The sequence below is a fragment of the Pygocentrus nattereri genome, chromosome 24, assembly GCF_015220715.1.
Source record: "Pygocentrus nattereri isolate fPygNat1 chromosome 24, fPygNat1.pri, whole genome shotgun sequence".
In the NCBI taxonomy this organism is placed as follows: Eukaryota; Metazoa; Chordata; class Actinopteri; order Characiformes; family Serrasalmidae; genus Pygocentrus; species Pygocentrus nattereri.
The window spans coordinates 16,712,716-16,729,332 of NC_051234.1; the positions used below are offsets into that span (position 1 = coordinate 16,712,716).

The window sequence follows — 16,617 nt, forward strand, 5'->3', positions numbered from 1 at the left end:
GCTCAGTTTGATTAATTATGTAGAGGTTACTATTAGTTATTTAGTAAATATTAATTAACCCCAGTCCCACTTTTTACAGTGTATATATACATATTGAATTTTTGAACATTTTTTGAACATTTTTATTTTTTAGACAACTCTGCGGAAAACATACATTCAGTCGGGTATGTCCACACTTATGACAGGTACTGTAACAATAGACGTCATATGATAATAGACAAACAGGACAAACAGGCTCCACTGCACTGACTTTTTTTTTTTTAATAAACAAATGGCTCAGCAACATAATGCTGTCTAGGTAAATCACCAGTTATGTTAAACAACGAAATGGAACCAAGCAGCGAAATAAATCAGGTATGAAGGTTTTTTCTGTACATTGTTTCAGGCCAGTCATTTATTCAGGACTGTGAAGAACAACGTAGCATACAGAGCATTGCGTGTACCTTATGCACTGCTTCAAGCTGGTCTCATGATATTCAGAACACATGCGTCAAATATGCAACTCGTGAATAGACCATTATTTAGGTGCCTTTGCTGTGTATTTAGACGCATTTTAACAGGTGATGACGATAATGAATGTGGATTAAGACGAAGATTAAAATGAAGAACAAGAGAATAAATGTAAGAAGTGAAAGTTAACGTCATCGCGTAATTTCAGTCGGACCAATAGCAGCACAGCGCCGCGTGTTACAGGTCAGAGTTCCAATCCTCAGGAAGTCGTTGGCTGCTTTAGCTCAAAAGCTAAACAATGGCGAAATAATGAGCAACAGCAGCTCCAGAACCGCGAAACAAGCCACTCAGATTTTAGAAAGCATGCTTGAAAGTCCCTGAAAACGGAGTTCTGTAGATGACACTTAGACGGCCGTGTGAAACTAAAGCGAAAACGGTTCGCAGCTCCTGCTACCGGATATTTCTTTTAGCACTGTAGCCGGTTAGCCGTTAGCTCGTCGTCTTTTACTCCAGTTAAATGTTCCTCTCTTCGTGTCATGCGGTGGCGTGTTTGTCACGCTCGGAGACGCTTAGTTAGCAGTCTCTTGTACTTTGTTTAATTAATACGGGGATTAATATGTTTGGACATTGTTTTATTCCTGCCTGGCTTATTAAGTGCCTTCCAGGCCGTTTGATATTGTCATAGCAGAGGTGTGTTTCAGCCCTGTGATGCCTTCCACGGATTCACTGTCTACATTCCTCTGCTGTCTTTAGTCCAGGTAAGCTCGTCCTGTGTGGACTGTTAGTGTCTTTTATAGCAAAACAAAGAAAAATGCATAAGTGTGCAGTGCTTTGCATTGGAGTACAAGCCGTATGCAACAGTCAGCAGGAGAGAGTAAAACCCATTAAACTCATTCTTCCTTCTGCTTTTAGGAAGATTTTTTGTCCCTCAGCTCACTAATTAAAATTTCACCTGCTTTGTGACAATGTCTGTTGTATTAAGCACTATGACATAAGATAGCATAACTGCCTTTGTATTTCTGTTGCAATATGAACATTTACCTGAGATATCCCTAAGATATTATTGAGTAGTTAATGAAGTGCCACAAGTCACAGATTTTATGTGAGGATCATATGCCGTTTCAGACCTTTGCTGTACGTAATGGAATAGATTGCATTACATTGATTAATTGTGGTTAAAGTAGTTACACAGATCTGGTCATTGTCATATCACATATCTTTAAAGCTATAACATTCCAGGGTAGGGTAATCTGAACAGTTAATGTGAGAGATGGAAAATAAATAAATGCATTATTTGGCTTTAAATATGAATGTATACCACAAACCTTTTGACTGCTTTAGTTAAATGTTCCTTTGTATGACCCATAGCATGGATGTTCAGAAAGAAGGGCTCACTTCTTCAATATACCTGAGCCAACTCTTGAACTTGTGAGCTGGATCATGTGTGTTGGGGGTAGGAATACCTGAAACTATACAGGGCAGTGAGGCCCCAGGACTGCAGCTGAAAACAAAACTTAGAATATTTACATTCATTGTGTATTGAAGGCATGTCTTGATACTGATAGTTGCTTCTGCTCCAAATCCACAGGATTCTACAGACAAGATGAGTTCAAAATTTGGCTTAATCAACTACAATTCCCGGAAACACATCTCCATATCCATCCCCTCCTCCACGGAGGCGATGTCCCCACACATCAAATCTGTGGAGGAACTCCGAGTGCTGGGGATCAATCTAAGCAGTTTCAACACTCCAACACAGTTCTTCATCTGTGTGGCAGGAGTCTTCCTCTTTTACCTCATCTATGGGTACTTGCAGGTATGGATCTCGTTTTTCCCCACCAACAGGAATGGTTAAAGTTTTTGTTCTATATTCTGTGGTATAAAAGCCAGTGACAGTCCATACCATTTCACATTTTGGTAGCATAACATATGCATGCTCACTGAATGAGCATGAGTGAAGCATTGCTTTTAAGTAATGAAACTTATAAAGGGGAGAGATAAGAGATGATATGATATTCCTAGGCATGCTCCAGTATTTTGGGCAGATTCTATCTGACATTTTCATGTACATATCTGCCAATGTTTGTTAACCACTGCCACTGTATCTACCTGATTTTTGGGGAAATATTCATTACTGTAGGGTTACAAATGCAATAAAATTATAACATGCAGACATTTTAGCATAGTAGGTCAGTGTCACCTAAATGTTGTACAGTGCCATTACATATTGGCTTGATATGTTTGTCAACTGTCAGATGCCAGTAATTATTTTTTCAAAGCAGTAATCTGTTGATAACAATATGATTTCAATATCACTGTCTATCCCTAAAATGATCAATTTAGTTTAAGAGCATCAAAATGTTTTATAGTTCTGATGTTAGTGGTCCTGAATAGATCCATGTACTTGGGAATGATGCTTCAAAAAGTGTTAGAAATTGAGCAAATTTCTGTCACTACTATAAGGCTCTTATTTCATATTCACAATACTGACATAAGCAGTTCATCCATACTTTTTTTTATACACTTTATACACGTTTTTCTTGTGTTATGGAGTCCCTGTGTAGGTTGCCTTCAAATGCACAAATGTATTCAGTAACACCAAGATTTAAATAATTCCGGTAACCACATACCATATACTTTTTTCACGTCAATGTTGAAGTAATTAGCCTACTTTTACAGTCTCTAAAATGCATGCTTCAGCACAGTGCAGACATGTAGTCTATGTTTGGTAATTAGTTAGCTTGTGAAAACCCTACTCTAAAGAAGTATACTTAAACACATGAATACATAAAATACTGTGATAGTGCCCAGCCACGATCAAAATGGTCACTGCAAAAAAAGTCATCTCATCCTTTCCTGTCAGCACTGACATAGTTTCCTAAGTGGTACTTTGTCTAGAGGCAAAGAACAGGCATTATTTAAATTTTAAGTGAACATGAATTAATTCACCCCTGGAACAATGTGTGTTATATATTAATCCTTAATTAAGAGTTACTTAACTGTGAGTCTTTGTGTATTGAAATATGGCCAGGTTTATAACTCCGGTCCTGGTCAGGTTTGGTATTTACCCTTTTCTGCTGTGTAAAATGCCCCCTTCTGTTCTGGGGGTTCCATGTTGGCTGATTTCTGTAGCGCTGGCGGACTACCAACTCACTAATTTTTGGGATCTGGGCACGCTTTCAGATTTACAGAAATGTTGTAGTGTATTGTAAAGTTTTTCAGAGGAATCCTGAGCATAATTACAGTTGCTAGGCTGAAGGATAATAGCCAAGGAATTGGTGAACCAGCTTGCTACACTGCCACCCTGAATTGCTGTGGTCTTTCAGCTCAATGCACCTGATTTATATTTTTCTTTATGTTCCCCAAATCTCCCACCCGTTCTCTCTGTAGGAGCTGATCTTCTCTTTAGAAGGCTTCAAACCCTTCGGCTGGTACCTCACTCTTGTTCAGTTTGGGTTCTACTCCATGTTTGGCCTGGTAGAGCTACAGCTTACTCAGGACAAGAGGAGGAGGTGGGTGGTAAATATACCATCTGACTTAAAGAGGAAGTGATTCTCACATACATTATATGTCCAAAGGTTTGCAGGCACCTGCTCATTAATTTCTCCTGAAATCTAGAGTCTTAATTGTCCCCATTATTTTGGCTGCAGTAACAGCTTCTACTCTTTTAGGAAGGCTTTATGTTGCTGCCATGTGCAAGTGGAGCCATAATTTTCTCCAAGAAGGTTCTTGTACTGTGCGCTGTGGTTTATGGAAGAGATCAGTTTTGGCCTATTTTACTGATGGCTTTAAACTCATACATAGCAGAAATGAAAAATGCATATGCTTTAAGTTTACATCACCATTACGTTTATTATATTTTTATAACAGTTTTTAACTGTTCACTTCTGTCCTCAGCCATGACAAAAGTAGTGTTGTCACATCAGCCATCTCGTACTTCATCAAAAATTTTGATGTTAACTTTCTCATCCAACATTGAAGGGCATTTATGCAATGACATCTGTTGAAAAACTTTTTCCTATAAAACTGAGACCAGTTAAATACAGCATTACAGCAGATGTTGGAACATTGCTATGAGAATTTGACTGCATTCAGCTACAAGAGCATTAGTGATGTCAGGTGCTGATGTTTAATGATTAGTTCTGGCACACCCAACTCTTCCTACAGGTATCTGGTGGTGCTTGGTCAGTGTTGTTTTTTTTTTTTTTTTTTTTTTTTAAACCAGATTTTCTCCCCAGTTTAGTTGTCTCCAGTTCCATTCGCTAGTTAGCCCCCCACCCCCCCCACCCCCCCAATCACATGATGCTACCAACACTAGGAGGGTGAAGGCAGCACAGTCTTCCTGCAAGACCTGTGAAGCCAACTACCGCTTCTTTTCTAAGTGTCGCTCACACAACGCCATGGGACAGCCGAACGCACTCGGAGGAAAGCGCCAACCACCAGATCTGCTACGTCAGCTAAAAGACACCTGTACTGACTAGCCTTGCGTTGAGTGGGCCTTTCTACCCACCACGAGAGAAAGCGAGGCCAATTGTGGTTTCTTGGGCTTCCGTCTACGGATGACTATAGTATTACCAGGGATCGAACTCGCAATCTCCTGATGATAGGGCCAACACTTAGATGGTTGCACCACTCGGGAGCCTGTTCTTGGTTTTTATTTTGGCCCATTTAGTCAGTTCTTGGCATTGGGCATTGTGAACTTAGTCTTACGTGTTGCTTCGAGGATCCCATTCTAATGGTCATGCTTTTCTGTGGTGAACAAAAGTTGTTTTTGTGAAATTGAATGCCTGTTTCATCACTAGGTGTGCTTGGAAGTGTCTGAATTCACTAGTTAGATTATGTTTTGTACATACAGGGTACAAAGGTTACATAGAATAAGGTGAATATTAACAGGTGACCTTTTTAAGGTTTATATCTGTGTCCTAAGACATTTTGTTTTCTTTCAAATCACTCTTTCAGGATCCCAGGGAAAACATATATGATCATAGCATTTCTAACAGTTGGGACCATGGGCCTTTCCAACACGTCACTAGGATACTTGAACTATCCAACGCAAGTCATCTTCAAGTGCTGCAAACTCATTCCTGTTATGATCGGTGGGGTTTTCATACAAGGTAAATAACCAAATGGAAGTTTGTGGAAAATAGCCACCAGGGCTGCTGAATATGTTATTTGTTAACCTTTCTCACAATATTGGCTGTTGTATTGAGATAATGGGAAAGCTAGCTGTATGCAGATGAACACTTGAATGATGATGATATGAGCTCAGAGTAATATTCAATTACTTGTTCTGAGAAAAAGATAGTTGTTTTATGCAATAGCAGTATTGTAAGCAGTGTATGCTTTAAAGCTATTAATTCTAACAGTAACTACCTCTAAACTGTATATAAATGAACATTAATACAATAAATTGGCATTTAATGCCCATCATTGTGTTAATCATTTTCATACCTCTCCTCTGCATAGCCTTGCATGTAAAATTATGATCCAAAACTTGGTTCAGCTAACCACTGTTTATTAGTACATACTGCCTGTCAGTTAGTGTCTGTGCCAAACCCATACATCTTATTTTTTTCTAAGAACATTTTTAAACTTCAGCAATATATCTGTTCATAATTGTAAATACATTTTAAAAGGTCAGGAGAAATTGTGTTTTTGGAGTTTTACATCTTGTCTTTTTTTTTTTTTTTTTCTTTTTATGGGAAAAAACATCCAATATCCCAAAACACAGTAGGCCTACATAGCCCAAGACAGAGAATAATAAGTATAACAAGTAGGAATGCATGAGGATATAGAAGTTGTATCAGTATCAGCAGATATTTGTTGGTCAGAGATGTTGCTGGAGTTTTTAACAACTGTGTACACTTATTGTCCTTTGTTAGATACCGCTGCCTTGTGGATACCTTGTACAACCCCAAATCCAATGAAGTTGGGACGTTGTGTAAAACAAATAAATACAGAATACGATGATTTGCAAATCCTTTTCAAACTATATTCAGTTGAATACACTACAAAGACAATATATTTAATGTTTAAATGGATAAACTTTATTGTTTTTGGCAAATATTCACTCATTTTGAATTTGATGCCTGCAACACATTCCAAAGAAGTTGGGACAGGGGCAACAAAAGACTGAGAAAGTTGCGGAATGCTCAAAAAACACCTGTTTGGAACATTCTACAGGTGAACAGGTTAATTGGAAACAGGTGAGTGTCATGATTGGGTATAAAGGGAACATCCCTGAAAGGCCCAGTTGTTCACAAGCAAGGATGGGGCGAGGTTCACCACTTTGTGAACAACTACATGAGCAAATAGTCCAAACGTTTAAGAACGTTTCTCAACATGCAATTGCAAGGAATTTAGGGATTTCATCATCTACAGTCCATAATATCAAAAGATTCAGAGAATCGGGAGAAATCTCTGCAAGTAAGCGGCAAGGCAGAAAACCAACATTGAATGCCTGTGACCTTCGATCCCTCAGGCAGCACTGCATTAAAAACCAACATCATTCTGTAATGGATATTACCACATGGGCACATGGAGACCCCGGACTGTTGAGCAACTGAAGTTGTACATCAAGCAAGAATAGGAAAGAATTCCACCTACAAAGCTTCAACAATTAGTGTCCTCAGTTCCCAAATGCTTATTGAGTGTTGTTAAAAGGAAAGGTGATGTAACACAGTGGTAAACATGCCCCTGTGCCAACTTCTTTGGAACGTGTTGCAGGCATCAAATTCAAAATGATTGAATATTTGCGAAAAACAAAGTTTATCCATTTGAACATTAAATATCTTGCCTTTGTAGTGTATTCAATTGAATACAGGTTGAAAAGGATTTGCAAATAATCATTTTGTGTTTTTATTTATGCTTTACACAACGTCCGAACTTCATTGGAATTGGGGTTGTAGATATAGTTAGATACGGGATGGAAGCTGTGTACAAAAACTAGCAAAAGCACACTCACTGCTGCAGTAAATTGTGGTGGCCGGAGACATTTGTACAGAATTCCGTAATCTGACCTGAATTCTAATTGGTGCAAATTAAAATATTTTTTTTATTACTTTTCATTTTGCATTTGTATTCAATTCCTATAAACAAATCTTGCCCTGCCTTTTTTACTCTTCTTCATTTAGAGCCATGACCACTGTCCAGCCTTTTTAGGAACTTTCTCTTTTCACTTTTCTGATGCAACTGTTGGGTCTTTCAAAGAGAGAAAGCAAGAAAACGAGTGAGCGAGGGTTCAGCCTCCCTCCTTTTATCTCTCCATCATCTTCTCAAGGTTTCCCATCCCACTGATCACAAGATTTTTTTTTTTTGTTTTGTTTTTTTTCAATAGGGATATTTTTCTTTGGTTCTTTCTTGGCGTTGCGGCCCTTAGGTCCCCTGGGGCTGATGTAGTGGTTCAAAATGCATGCAGGATGCTAGTCCATCAAAGCTTTGCAGAATCAAAGAGTTACAGACCAACCTGCTGCGTCACCTTGTCATCCCCACGGCAACAGACTGCTTGGGAAGACTTGACTCTCTTTACTTGTGTATCTCTCTCTCTCTCTGTCTTTCTCTCACTCTGGTTGACTAATGCTTTCCTCTTTCTCTCTTTTTACATCTTTTCTCCTCCCTTGCTACATTTTTTCACACATCCAACCTCAAAAAGTCATGGACCTTCTCCATCTTTCTCTCTCAGTCTCCTTTTGCATCATGATTGAGTTGAAGAGTCCAGCAAAGAAAGGAAGAAAGCCCTTTTCCTCTCAATCTCGCTCTCTCTTGCTCAGTTGTTAAACTGATGAAGGCATCCTCTCACCATGGCTGAACTTGTTCAAAGAACTCTGCAGAACCGACCTGGAGCCAGTGTCATGGCAGCTGCTCTCTGCTGCGCTGATCTGAAGTTCTGAAGCTTCACTGGCTCTTCCCCCGCCTCCACTCACTCCACCTCTACCTGACCACAACACAAAAGCCTCATGGGGCATCAGCAGCACCTTCTTAATAGTATTCAGCAGGGAGAATCGAGTCCTGCCTGTGGCTGATGCTTAATAGCAGCTTTGAAAGGCCTTTGTGATTTCATTGCGTTGACAGGTGCCAAAACAATCACATTTCTGTCCAACTGGAAGTGATAATCACTCATTATTTTCTATTTTTCACTTGTCTAAAAGATAGTAAAGTGAGGATTTTTTTTGGCGGGATGGGAGGGCCTGATGTTTTGTTCTCTGTTGAACAACAGTGGTTTGTGTTGCAGGAAAACGGTACAACATTGCCGATGTGTCAGCTGCTCTCTGCATGAGTCTGGGCCTCATCTGGTTCACATTGGCTGACAGCAAGGTTGCCCCAAATTTTAATGTGACAGGTAACATGCTCTTCTTTAATCTGCAGTGTAGTAAAGTTACTCTTGAAAGATCTTGTTAAATGTAAGTTGCAATGAAGTCATACATTTGTTATACATTATACATGAAGTCATGTTAACAAAACTGATTATTAATTTTTTTTATTGTTGATTATTTATACTATGAGATTTGGACTTGAAATTGAGGTATAGTAAGGGTCCACTTCCACTTGTTTCTTGCTTCATTGTGTCTATTTGCAGTTGGTTTTCTACAAACCGGATTCCAAAAAAGTTGGGACACTAAACAAATTGTGAATAAAAACTGAATGCAATGAGGTGGAGATGGCAAATGTCAATATTTTATTCGTAATAGAACATAGATGAAAGATCAAAAGTTTAATCTGAGTAAATGTAACATTTTAAAGGAAAAATATATTGAATCAAAATTTCACAGTGTCAACAAATTCCAAAAAAGTTGGGACAAGTAGCAATAAGTGGCTGGAAAAAGGAAATTGAGCATATAACGAACAGCTGGAAGACCAATTAACAGTAATTAGCTCAATTGACAAAATGATTGGGTATAAAAAGAGCTTCTCAGAGTGTCAGTGTCTCTCAGAAGCCAAGATGGTAAGAGGATCACCAATTCCACCATTGTTGCGCAGAAAGATACCAGCAATACCAGAATGGTGTTACCCAGCGTAAAATAGCAAATACTTTTAAGTTATCATCATCAACCGTGCATAACATCGTCAAAAGATTCAGAGAATCTGGAACAATCGCTGTGCGTAAGGGTCAAGGCCGTAAAACTCTACTGGATGCTCGTGATCTCCGTGCCCTTAAACGTCACTGCACCTCAAACAGGAATGCCACTGTCAAGGAAATAACAGAATGGGCTCAGGAATACTTCCAGAAAGCATTGTCAGTGAACACAATCCACCATGCCATCCGCCATTGCCAGCTGAAACTCTACAGTGCAAAGAGGAAGCCATTTCTAAGCAAGCTCCACAAGCTCAGATGTTTGCACTGGGCCAGGGGTCATTTAAAATGGAGTGTGGCAAAATGGAAGACTGTTCTGTGTTCAGATGAATCACGATTTGAAGTTCTTTATGGAACACTGGGATGCCATGTCATCCGGACCAGAGAGGACAAGGATAACCCAAGTTGTTATCAACGCTCCATTCAGAATCCTGCGTCACTGATGGTATGGGGTTGCATGACTGCTTGTGGCATGGGCAGCTTGCATGTCTGGAAAGGCACCATTAATGCAGAGAACTATGTTCAGGTTCTAGAACAACATATGCTCCCATCTAGACGTCATCTCTTTCAGGGAAGACCCTGCATTTTTCAACAAGATAATGCCAGACCACATTCTGCAGCAATCACAACATCATGGCTACGTAGGAGAAGGATCCGGGTACTGAAATGGCCAGCCTGCAATCCAGATCTTTCACCTATAGAGAACATTTGGCGCATTATAAAGAGGAAGGTGCGACAAAGAAGGCCCAAGACGATTGAACAGTTAGAGGCCTGTATTAGACTTGAATGGGAGAGCATTCCTATTTCTAAACTGAACGCCGACCCAACACTCATCTAGTAAATATAGCTGTCCTCTATATTTCCTTTAGAATAACAGACTGCTATCACAAGACATCAAACTTTGTATGCAAACTCCTGTTTTAAACTTGTAGGACAAACAGCAGACACTAAAAAAACTAAAAACACTAAAAACCATCCTCCAAAATGAAAGGCATGAAATGTAACTGTAGGAACATGTTTTGATATCATTACTATGAATTGTTCCAAAATTATGAAGAAAATTGAGTTGGAGTGACAAAGTCAAATGAAATTCAATCTGGCTATTCTGACAAGTGACATTGCCTTGTATGGAATACATATCAAATTTCAGTACCACGTCCTATGAAAGTGGGCCAAAACAGATTTTACAATATCAGATTTACTTTGCTTACTGTGCCACACAAAGAACAAAGCTGCATCATATAAAGAAATAGATTTTACTTTACTTGCAGCACAACGTGCGAGTGCTGTATGATTTAAATTTGCTCCTGCTTGAACTATTTAAACTTTATCCAAAACATCTTCCTCCCAGATCTTCACTGTTATTAGTTATGCATAAAACCAGATAATGTTAAACTGTCTTAGATTGAGTGAAGAGGGGAAAAAAATCCATTGTTCCCCCTTAATAAGTTTGGAGAATGTTTTATGTTTGGCATGTGGAACAAGGACCACTTTTAAAAAAGCAGTACACTGGCTGGACCCATTTGCCTAAAGTAAAAATCTGTTGGACTCTTTTTCGCCGCATAGACCTGGCAGAACCCTTCAGTGAAATAAGTAAGATGCAACATGGCAAAGCTGGAAGTGGGCACATACCATTAGTTTGTGTGGTGGGATGTGTGATTTTTAGACACTATCGGCTGCAATGTTAATGAGTCCTAGTAGTCTTTCTAGCTGTTAGGGGTAAATGAAAAGATTTTGTTGTTTGTGTCTGTTTGTTTTAACTGTGTATGTTGTTTTTGATTCTGTCAGGGGTTATCCTTATTTCCCTGGCACTTTGTGCCGATGCTGCTATTGGGAACGTGCAGGAAAAAGCCATGAAACTGCACAACGGATCCAACTCAGAAATGGTACACAAACAAAAAAAAGATGAGGTTTTTGCAACTTTGTCAGAATGAATACATGATAATCTTTATTGTCTCGAATAGTACAGTTAATTTAGTGATAAATCCACTGCCATTTTATCTATTTCAGTATTACCCTGGTGCATTCTCTCTATAGGCCGGCTGTGCAGTATGTTTTTGTGATAGTTTATTTATTTATTTATTTTGCCTTGCTTTTAGGTATTATATTCTTACTCTATTGGGTTTGTATATATTCTGCTGGGACTCTTATGTGTTGGGGGACTGGGACCTGCTGTGACCTTCTGTGCTCAGGTAGGTTTAAGGAGTACAGTAGTAAAAAAAAAAACTATGTAAAACACAATACACTATATTAAATAAACAAAGTGCTTTATATGTGTTTTTATATATAAAAGGCCATTTGCAAATGAGTGATGATTTTTTTTGTCTTAAAATCTTGTTCTCTCTGTGACAGCATCCAGTGACTACATACGGTTATGCATTCTTCTTCTCCCTGACCGGCTACTTTGGCATCTCTTTTGTTCTGGCCTTGATAAAGCTTTTTGGAGCACTAGTCGCAGTCACAGGTGATTTCTGTTGGATTTGACTACTTGAATTTTGAATATGGCAGTGGATGGAGTGGTGAAATTTTTCCTCCCTTTCCTTTAGTTACAACAGGAAGAAAGGCCATGACGATCGTGTTGTCGTTTTTATTCTTCACAAAGCCATTCACTTTTCAGTAAGTGAGCACTCTAGAACACAACCATTCCACACAAACTAATCATTTAACATGAAAAAGTAAAGTCACACTTGGAAACGATAAGAGGAGCATGAAAAATACTGAATTGTACTAGACTTTTTTTGTACTTTTTAGGTCTTCATGGTGCTTTAAAAGCATATAAAGAAGATTATTGTCCTTATATAATTAATTTTTCCAGACTGGAATATACACTGAATTCATGTTATATCTTGTGAATTCCTGCTGCTATTTTTTCCCAAGTACACATCTTTTTTACATATGTATATTTGCCATTTTGTCAGCAACATCTACCATATTGCTGCATTTAAAGGTATACAGAAACATCCTGTAGCCCATTTGTTGCTATGCACAGTTTCTGAGTTGTCCACCTTGCCCATCAATAAAATGAAACAATATAGGTCCACCGCTAATAAGATTTTTGTTTGATGGGCTGTTCTCAGCACAACAATGACAACATGACATAGACATGTTAGTGTGTGTTGTGCTGGTACAAATGTATCAGGATAATACAGATAATTTATCTACAGCATTTTGTTAGAACACTTTGTAGGTGCACGGTGAAAGACTAGCATATTTATTTTGCATGGTTAATTTGTTAGTCATTCTCTAGCCGTCCACAGGGCCACTGTTGACAGGATATTTTGGACTGTCAAAATGTTCTCAACTCGGCAGTGACACTGAGCAGTGGGCCAGTGCTGGTCCCTTTACGCTGATGTATGGGCTAAAGGCTGATAAATTTTGCAGCAACAATTAAGCTCCAGTCAATAATTGTAAATTTACAAAGTGCATGAATATAATAGGTGCACTTGACAAAATGTCAGTAAGTGTAGGTGCAAGGTTGGTGTACCCTATACGTCACAGACTGTTCCAGGTGCCAGTACTCAAATACTGAAGTTGCTTTTTGGGTGTTTGTTATACTGCATCTCAATAGCTCAGTATAATAAATTGCTAAGTCAGTGGCTATTATGTAGTTACATTAATTATTTTTGCCATCTCATGGTGTTACTGTGTCTGGCATAGGTATGTGTGGGGAGGCCTGCTGGTTGTCTTCGGGATCTTCCTTAACATCTACAGCAAAAACAGTGACAAAATGAAGCTCCCATCATTTGCAGAGCTCCGGAAACGAGTTCTCAGCACCAAGAAGGGTCGACCGCTCTCTCAGACTGTGTAGGCAGTTGACTTTTGACTTTACCTTATGGATCTAAGCTCCACTAGCCACATGGTAATGAGGTGGACCCAACAACCTGCAGCTACATTCTGATGGAGCAGGAGCACTCTGCAAACAAGAGGGAAGCTTTCGATTTTAGCCAAATTGCAAAGTTTTGCACTGGCCTCAGCCTGCCTGGGCATGGAGGAGAGACTCAAACTGTGAAAGGAGCTACAGCAGTCTCATCATGTCAAGACTGGACATTGACTGAAAGAAATCATTGTTGTAATAGGTCTCTTTTTCACCTGCATGTGCCGGCAAAGTGATGGCATCCTTTGCAATTTTTTTTTTTTAACTGTGATTAGTTGGGAGTAACACAATGGCGTTTTTTTTTTTTTTTTTTTTTTTTTTAAAACGTTTACATTTGGGAGTGAATCAGTGTGTTGACTACCATATTCGCTATCCATTTGTTTGGTGAAAGGGTAGCTCTTTTTACATTAAAAACAAACTGGGAAGTTTATTCAAATGGTTTGAAGTGTTTTCCTAAATGACGGCATAAGTAGCTTGCCAGGCGTCTCTTATCCGCTGGCTGCAGCACGGAGAGTTGAAAGGCTGCCAAGCAGCTTCTCAGATGTTTACCCCTCCGATAGCCCAGGGCTTGTTTGATTAGCAATCCTGGAATAAGATAGCACTAGAAAGAAAACAAACATTGTTCATAGGGCTTGGCTTTAGACCTAATTTAGATGAGCAGAACGTCACGTGTGTGTGTGTGTGTGTGTGTGTGTGTGTGTGTGTGTGTGTGTGTGTGTGTGCACACTTGCATATGTGTGTAAAAGAGAGAGAAAGACCCCTAGGGAAATGATTATTGTGCAGGCAGCACCACCCTCTTCCTTTACAGACAGCCTATCAGTACAACCAACCATGACACAGACAACTGGTGATAAAGAACGGCATCACCGTCTTAACTGATCAATTCAAAAGGTGTCAGAATTTCTGAATCACATGGGAGGAGACTGCATATCAAATCACAGATTTGTTTAAAACTAGGTCATAAAAATGCAAATGCTGCTAACTCAAGGAAGTCACAGAGGTTGGGTGATAATAATACAGTGAGTTTTGTTATTCCAAGGCCAGAAAGTTTGGCTAGGATGGTCACTCATTTCTAAAGAGTGGACAGAAAAGAGCACCCAAGAGCGTACAGCCCAGGCCTTCACTGTCCTGAACCAGGTGTTGCCTCTATAAATAGAGATAAGAATGGAAACTGGGGCCCACATGAGTACATCAGTTCAGCTGAGTTAACCAACACACGAGAGGTTAATTTCTAGGGGACAATCAGTTTGGCTACAGAATATATTGTTAAGTTTTTTGTAATGCAGATATTGCAAAAGGCTACAATGTGCAAATGACCTCTAATCAGTGACGTGTTCTGGCAATATACACCAATCACAATTCCAGGTAATTGCTTCTTTGGGTGTTTTGATGAATCTAGTTATTTGTGTAATCTAACAGTTGCAACAGTTTTGTCACAACAATGCGTGTCATTTCTTTAATGATTATTGATTCTTTAATGTGACTAATGTATTATCCTTTATTTAATTTCCAGTCAAATGGCTGTTAAGCACAAGTTATTGTTTAGAAGATATTGCTGATGGGAGTAGGTATAAATAATCCAGTTACTTAAAGAAGGGGAATCAAAGGAAAATAAGTGGAAAAAACAGGAGAAAATGGGGCTTCTAACTATTGTGTAAGACCTGGTAGACCCACCAAACCTGTCACCATCAGATAAACAGTGTAATAATAATAATATAATATAATAATATTATTACAGTGTAATAATAATAACTAATGCTTTTGCTTTGATCAAAAGGAGAAAATCAATCTCCTCTCTTGCTTCTGATCTACCGATTTGAGAGAATCTTCTAAGAGAAGACAACACCACACTGTGGGTCTGAAAAAATATGTAGCTGCCAAGAAGCTTTTAGGAAGAAAAGGAAAAAAACAAAGAAAAATATTGCAAAGCAAAGAAGCTGCTGGTGTTCTCAGAACAATGAACTAGCCATCCCAGAACCCGAACCTCAACATCAATGAATGCGTTTAAGGTTTCTTGGTTTATGGAAAGCAGAAAATATAACCAGTTTCTAAGACCAAACTTCAGAAGTGTTGAAAAATGTTCCTACAAATTTTGAGAAACACAAAGCAAGAATAGAAGAATAGAAGCTGCAATAAAGACTAAATAAATTACTTAGTAGTTGGAGGTTATGTGTTGTGCATTTTTGTGGTAAATATATTTTCTGCTATTTTCCTGATGCTGTAAAATGATTTTTGTACTTTATAGACATTTTGACTGGAAATGAAATAAATGAAGGGTGGTCTCTGACTACCTTCCAGGTGCACACTGCTGGTGTACAGTTAGAGACTTTATCCTGTCTGTTGCCATACACGTTCTGTGTTGGCCACTAGCCCTACATCAGAGCTGGTAAACCACTCTCAACCTAGCAGCCATATTCACTTATGTGAAAACCCCAGCAACACCACACTGGCTATGTATATTTAAAACTACATTTATCACACCCACTATATACAGCGTAGGTACATGCCGGTTCAAATAATGCAAAATGCAATTCTTGTAAAATTCCAGTTGCACCCAGATTAGTGTACCAAATAATAAATATTGTCCACATATTACACAATATCAACAAACATTTCTCTTCACAGCTTTTAATACGCTTTAGCTGCCTGAAATGTACTGAGTATGGCAAGCCTTTGTCTCCAAAGTGAACTGTCCAGAGAGAAGTCCACAGCTGGGGAGATGCTGTTATCTGTCTTTGTGAGCGCTTCATTTCAAATCATAACCCTTTTAAATGCAGCCAATTTGTCTTAAGGTGCAAGAAATGGAGCGCTTGTTATTATCCGCGTGTGTGAAAGGTCCATTTGGATCGTATGGGGTCTGCAAACCCCAGCTGACTGCTGCCCAGCGCAGCCATTTGTCTTAGTGTGTGTGGAGAGGAACAGCAACAAAGCGAACAATGAAGGTTTAAACCCATTTGAAGTGTGGAGAGTTTTCATCTATCAAATGGCACGTTTGCTCTTTGCACCCCAGACGCTCCATATAGTCCAAAACACATGGAACATAGCTACAAGGACTTTTAGGAAGGTTCACTGATCACGTGGTTGTTGGTAAGCCCATCCATTTTCACAGTGCTATAAGCGCAACGCTGGTAAATCATCCTGGTTTGGATTGCATGGTAACAGGTAACCAGAATAGCCACAACGCCCTCCATTAACACATACAATTTAATGTATTAGTTGTACA

At 39.1% G+C, this 16,617-nt stretch overlaps 1 protein-coding gene across 1 annotated transcript; it reads left to right on the plus strand.

The window, feature by feature from the left end:
• The first annotated feature begins 281 nt into the window (after positions 1-281).
• Positions 282-13,833, plus strand: slc35b3 (solute carrier family 35 member B3). Its single transcript, XM_017696169.2, has 10 exons — positions 282-1,208; positions 2,039-2,266; positions 3,841-3,962; positions 5,410-5,564; positions 8,681-8,788; positions 11,309-11,406; positions 11,620-11,712; positions 11,873-11,984; positions 12,067-12,136; positions 13,178-13,833. The coding sequence occupies exons 2-10, from the start codon at positions 2,054-2,056 to the stop codon at positions 13,326-13,328; spliced, it is 1,122 nt and encodes a 373-aa protein (XP_017551658.1). The 5' UTR covers positions 282-1,208; positions 2,039-2,053; the 3' UTR covers positions 13,329-13,833.
• The last annotated feature ends 2,784 nt before the right edge of the window (positions 13,834-16,617 follow it).

Bases quoted from the DNA above. Each gene is read 5' to 3' on its own strand.
- slc35b3 (XM_017696169.2), top strand. From the start codon at position 2,054: ATGAGTTCAAAATTTGGCTTAATCAACTACAATTCCCGGAAACACATC. The intron at 11,713-11,872 runs GTAGGTTTAAGG...TCTCTGTGACAG, and splicing joins CTGTGACCTTCTGTGCTCAG to CATCCAGTGACTACATACGG. The intron at 11,985-12,066 runs GTGATTTCTGTT...CCTTTCCTTTAG, and splicing joins AGCACTAGTCGCAGTCACAG to TTACAACAGGAAGAAAGGCC.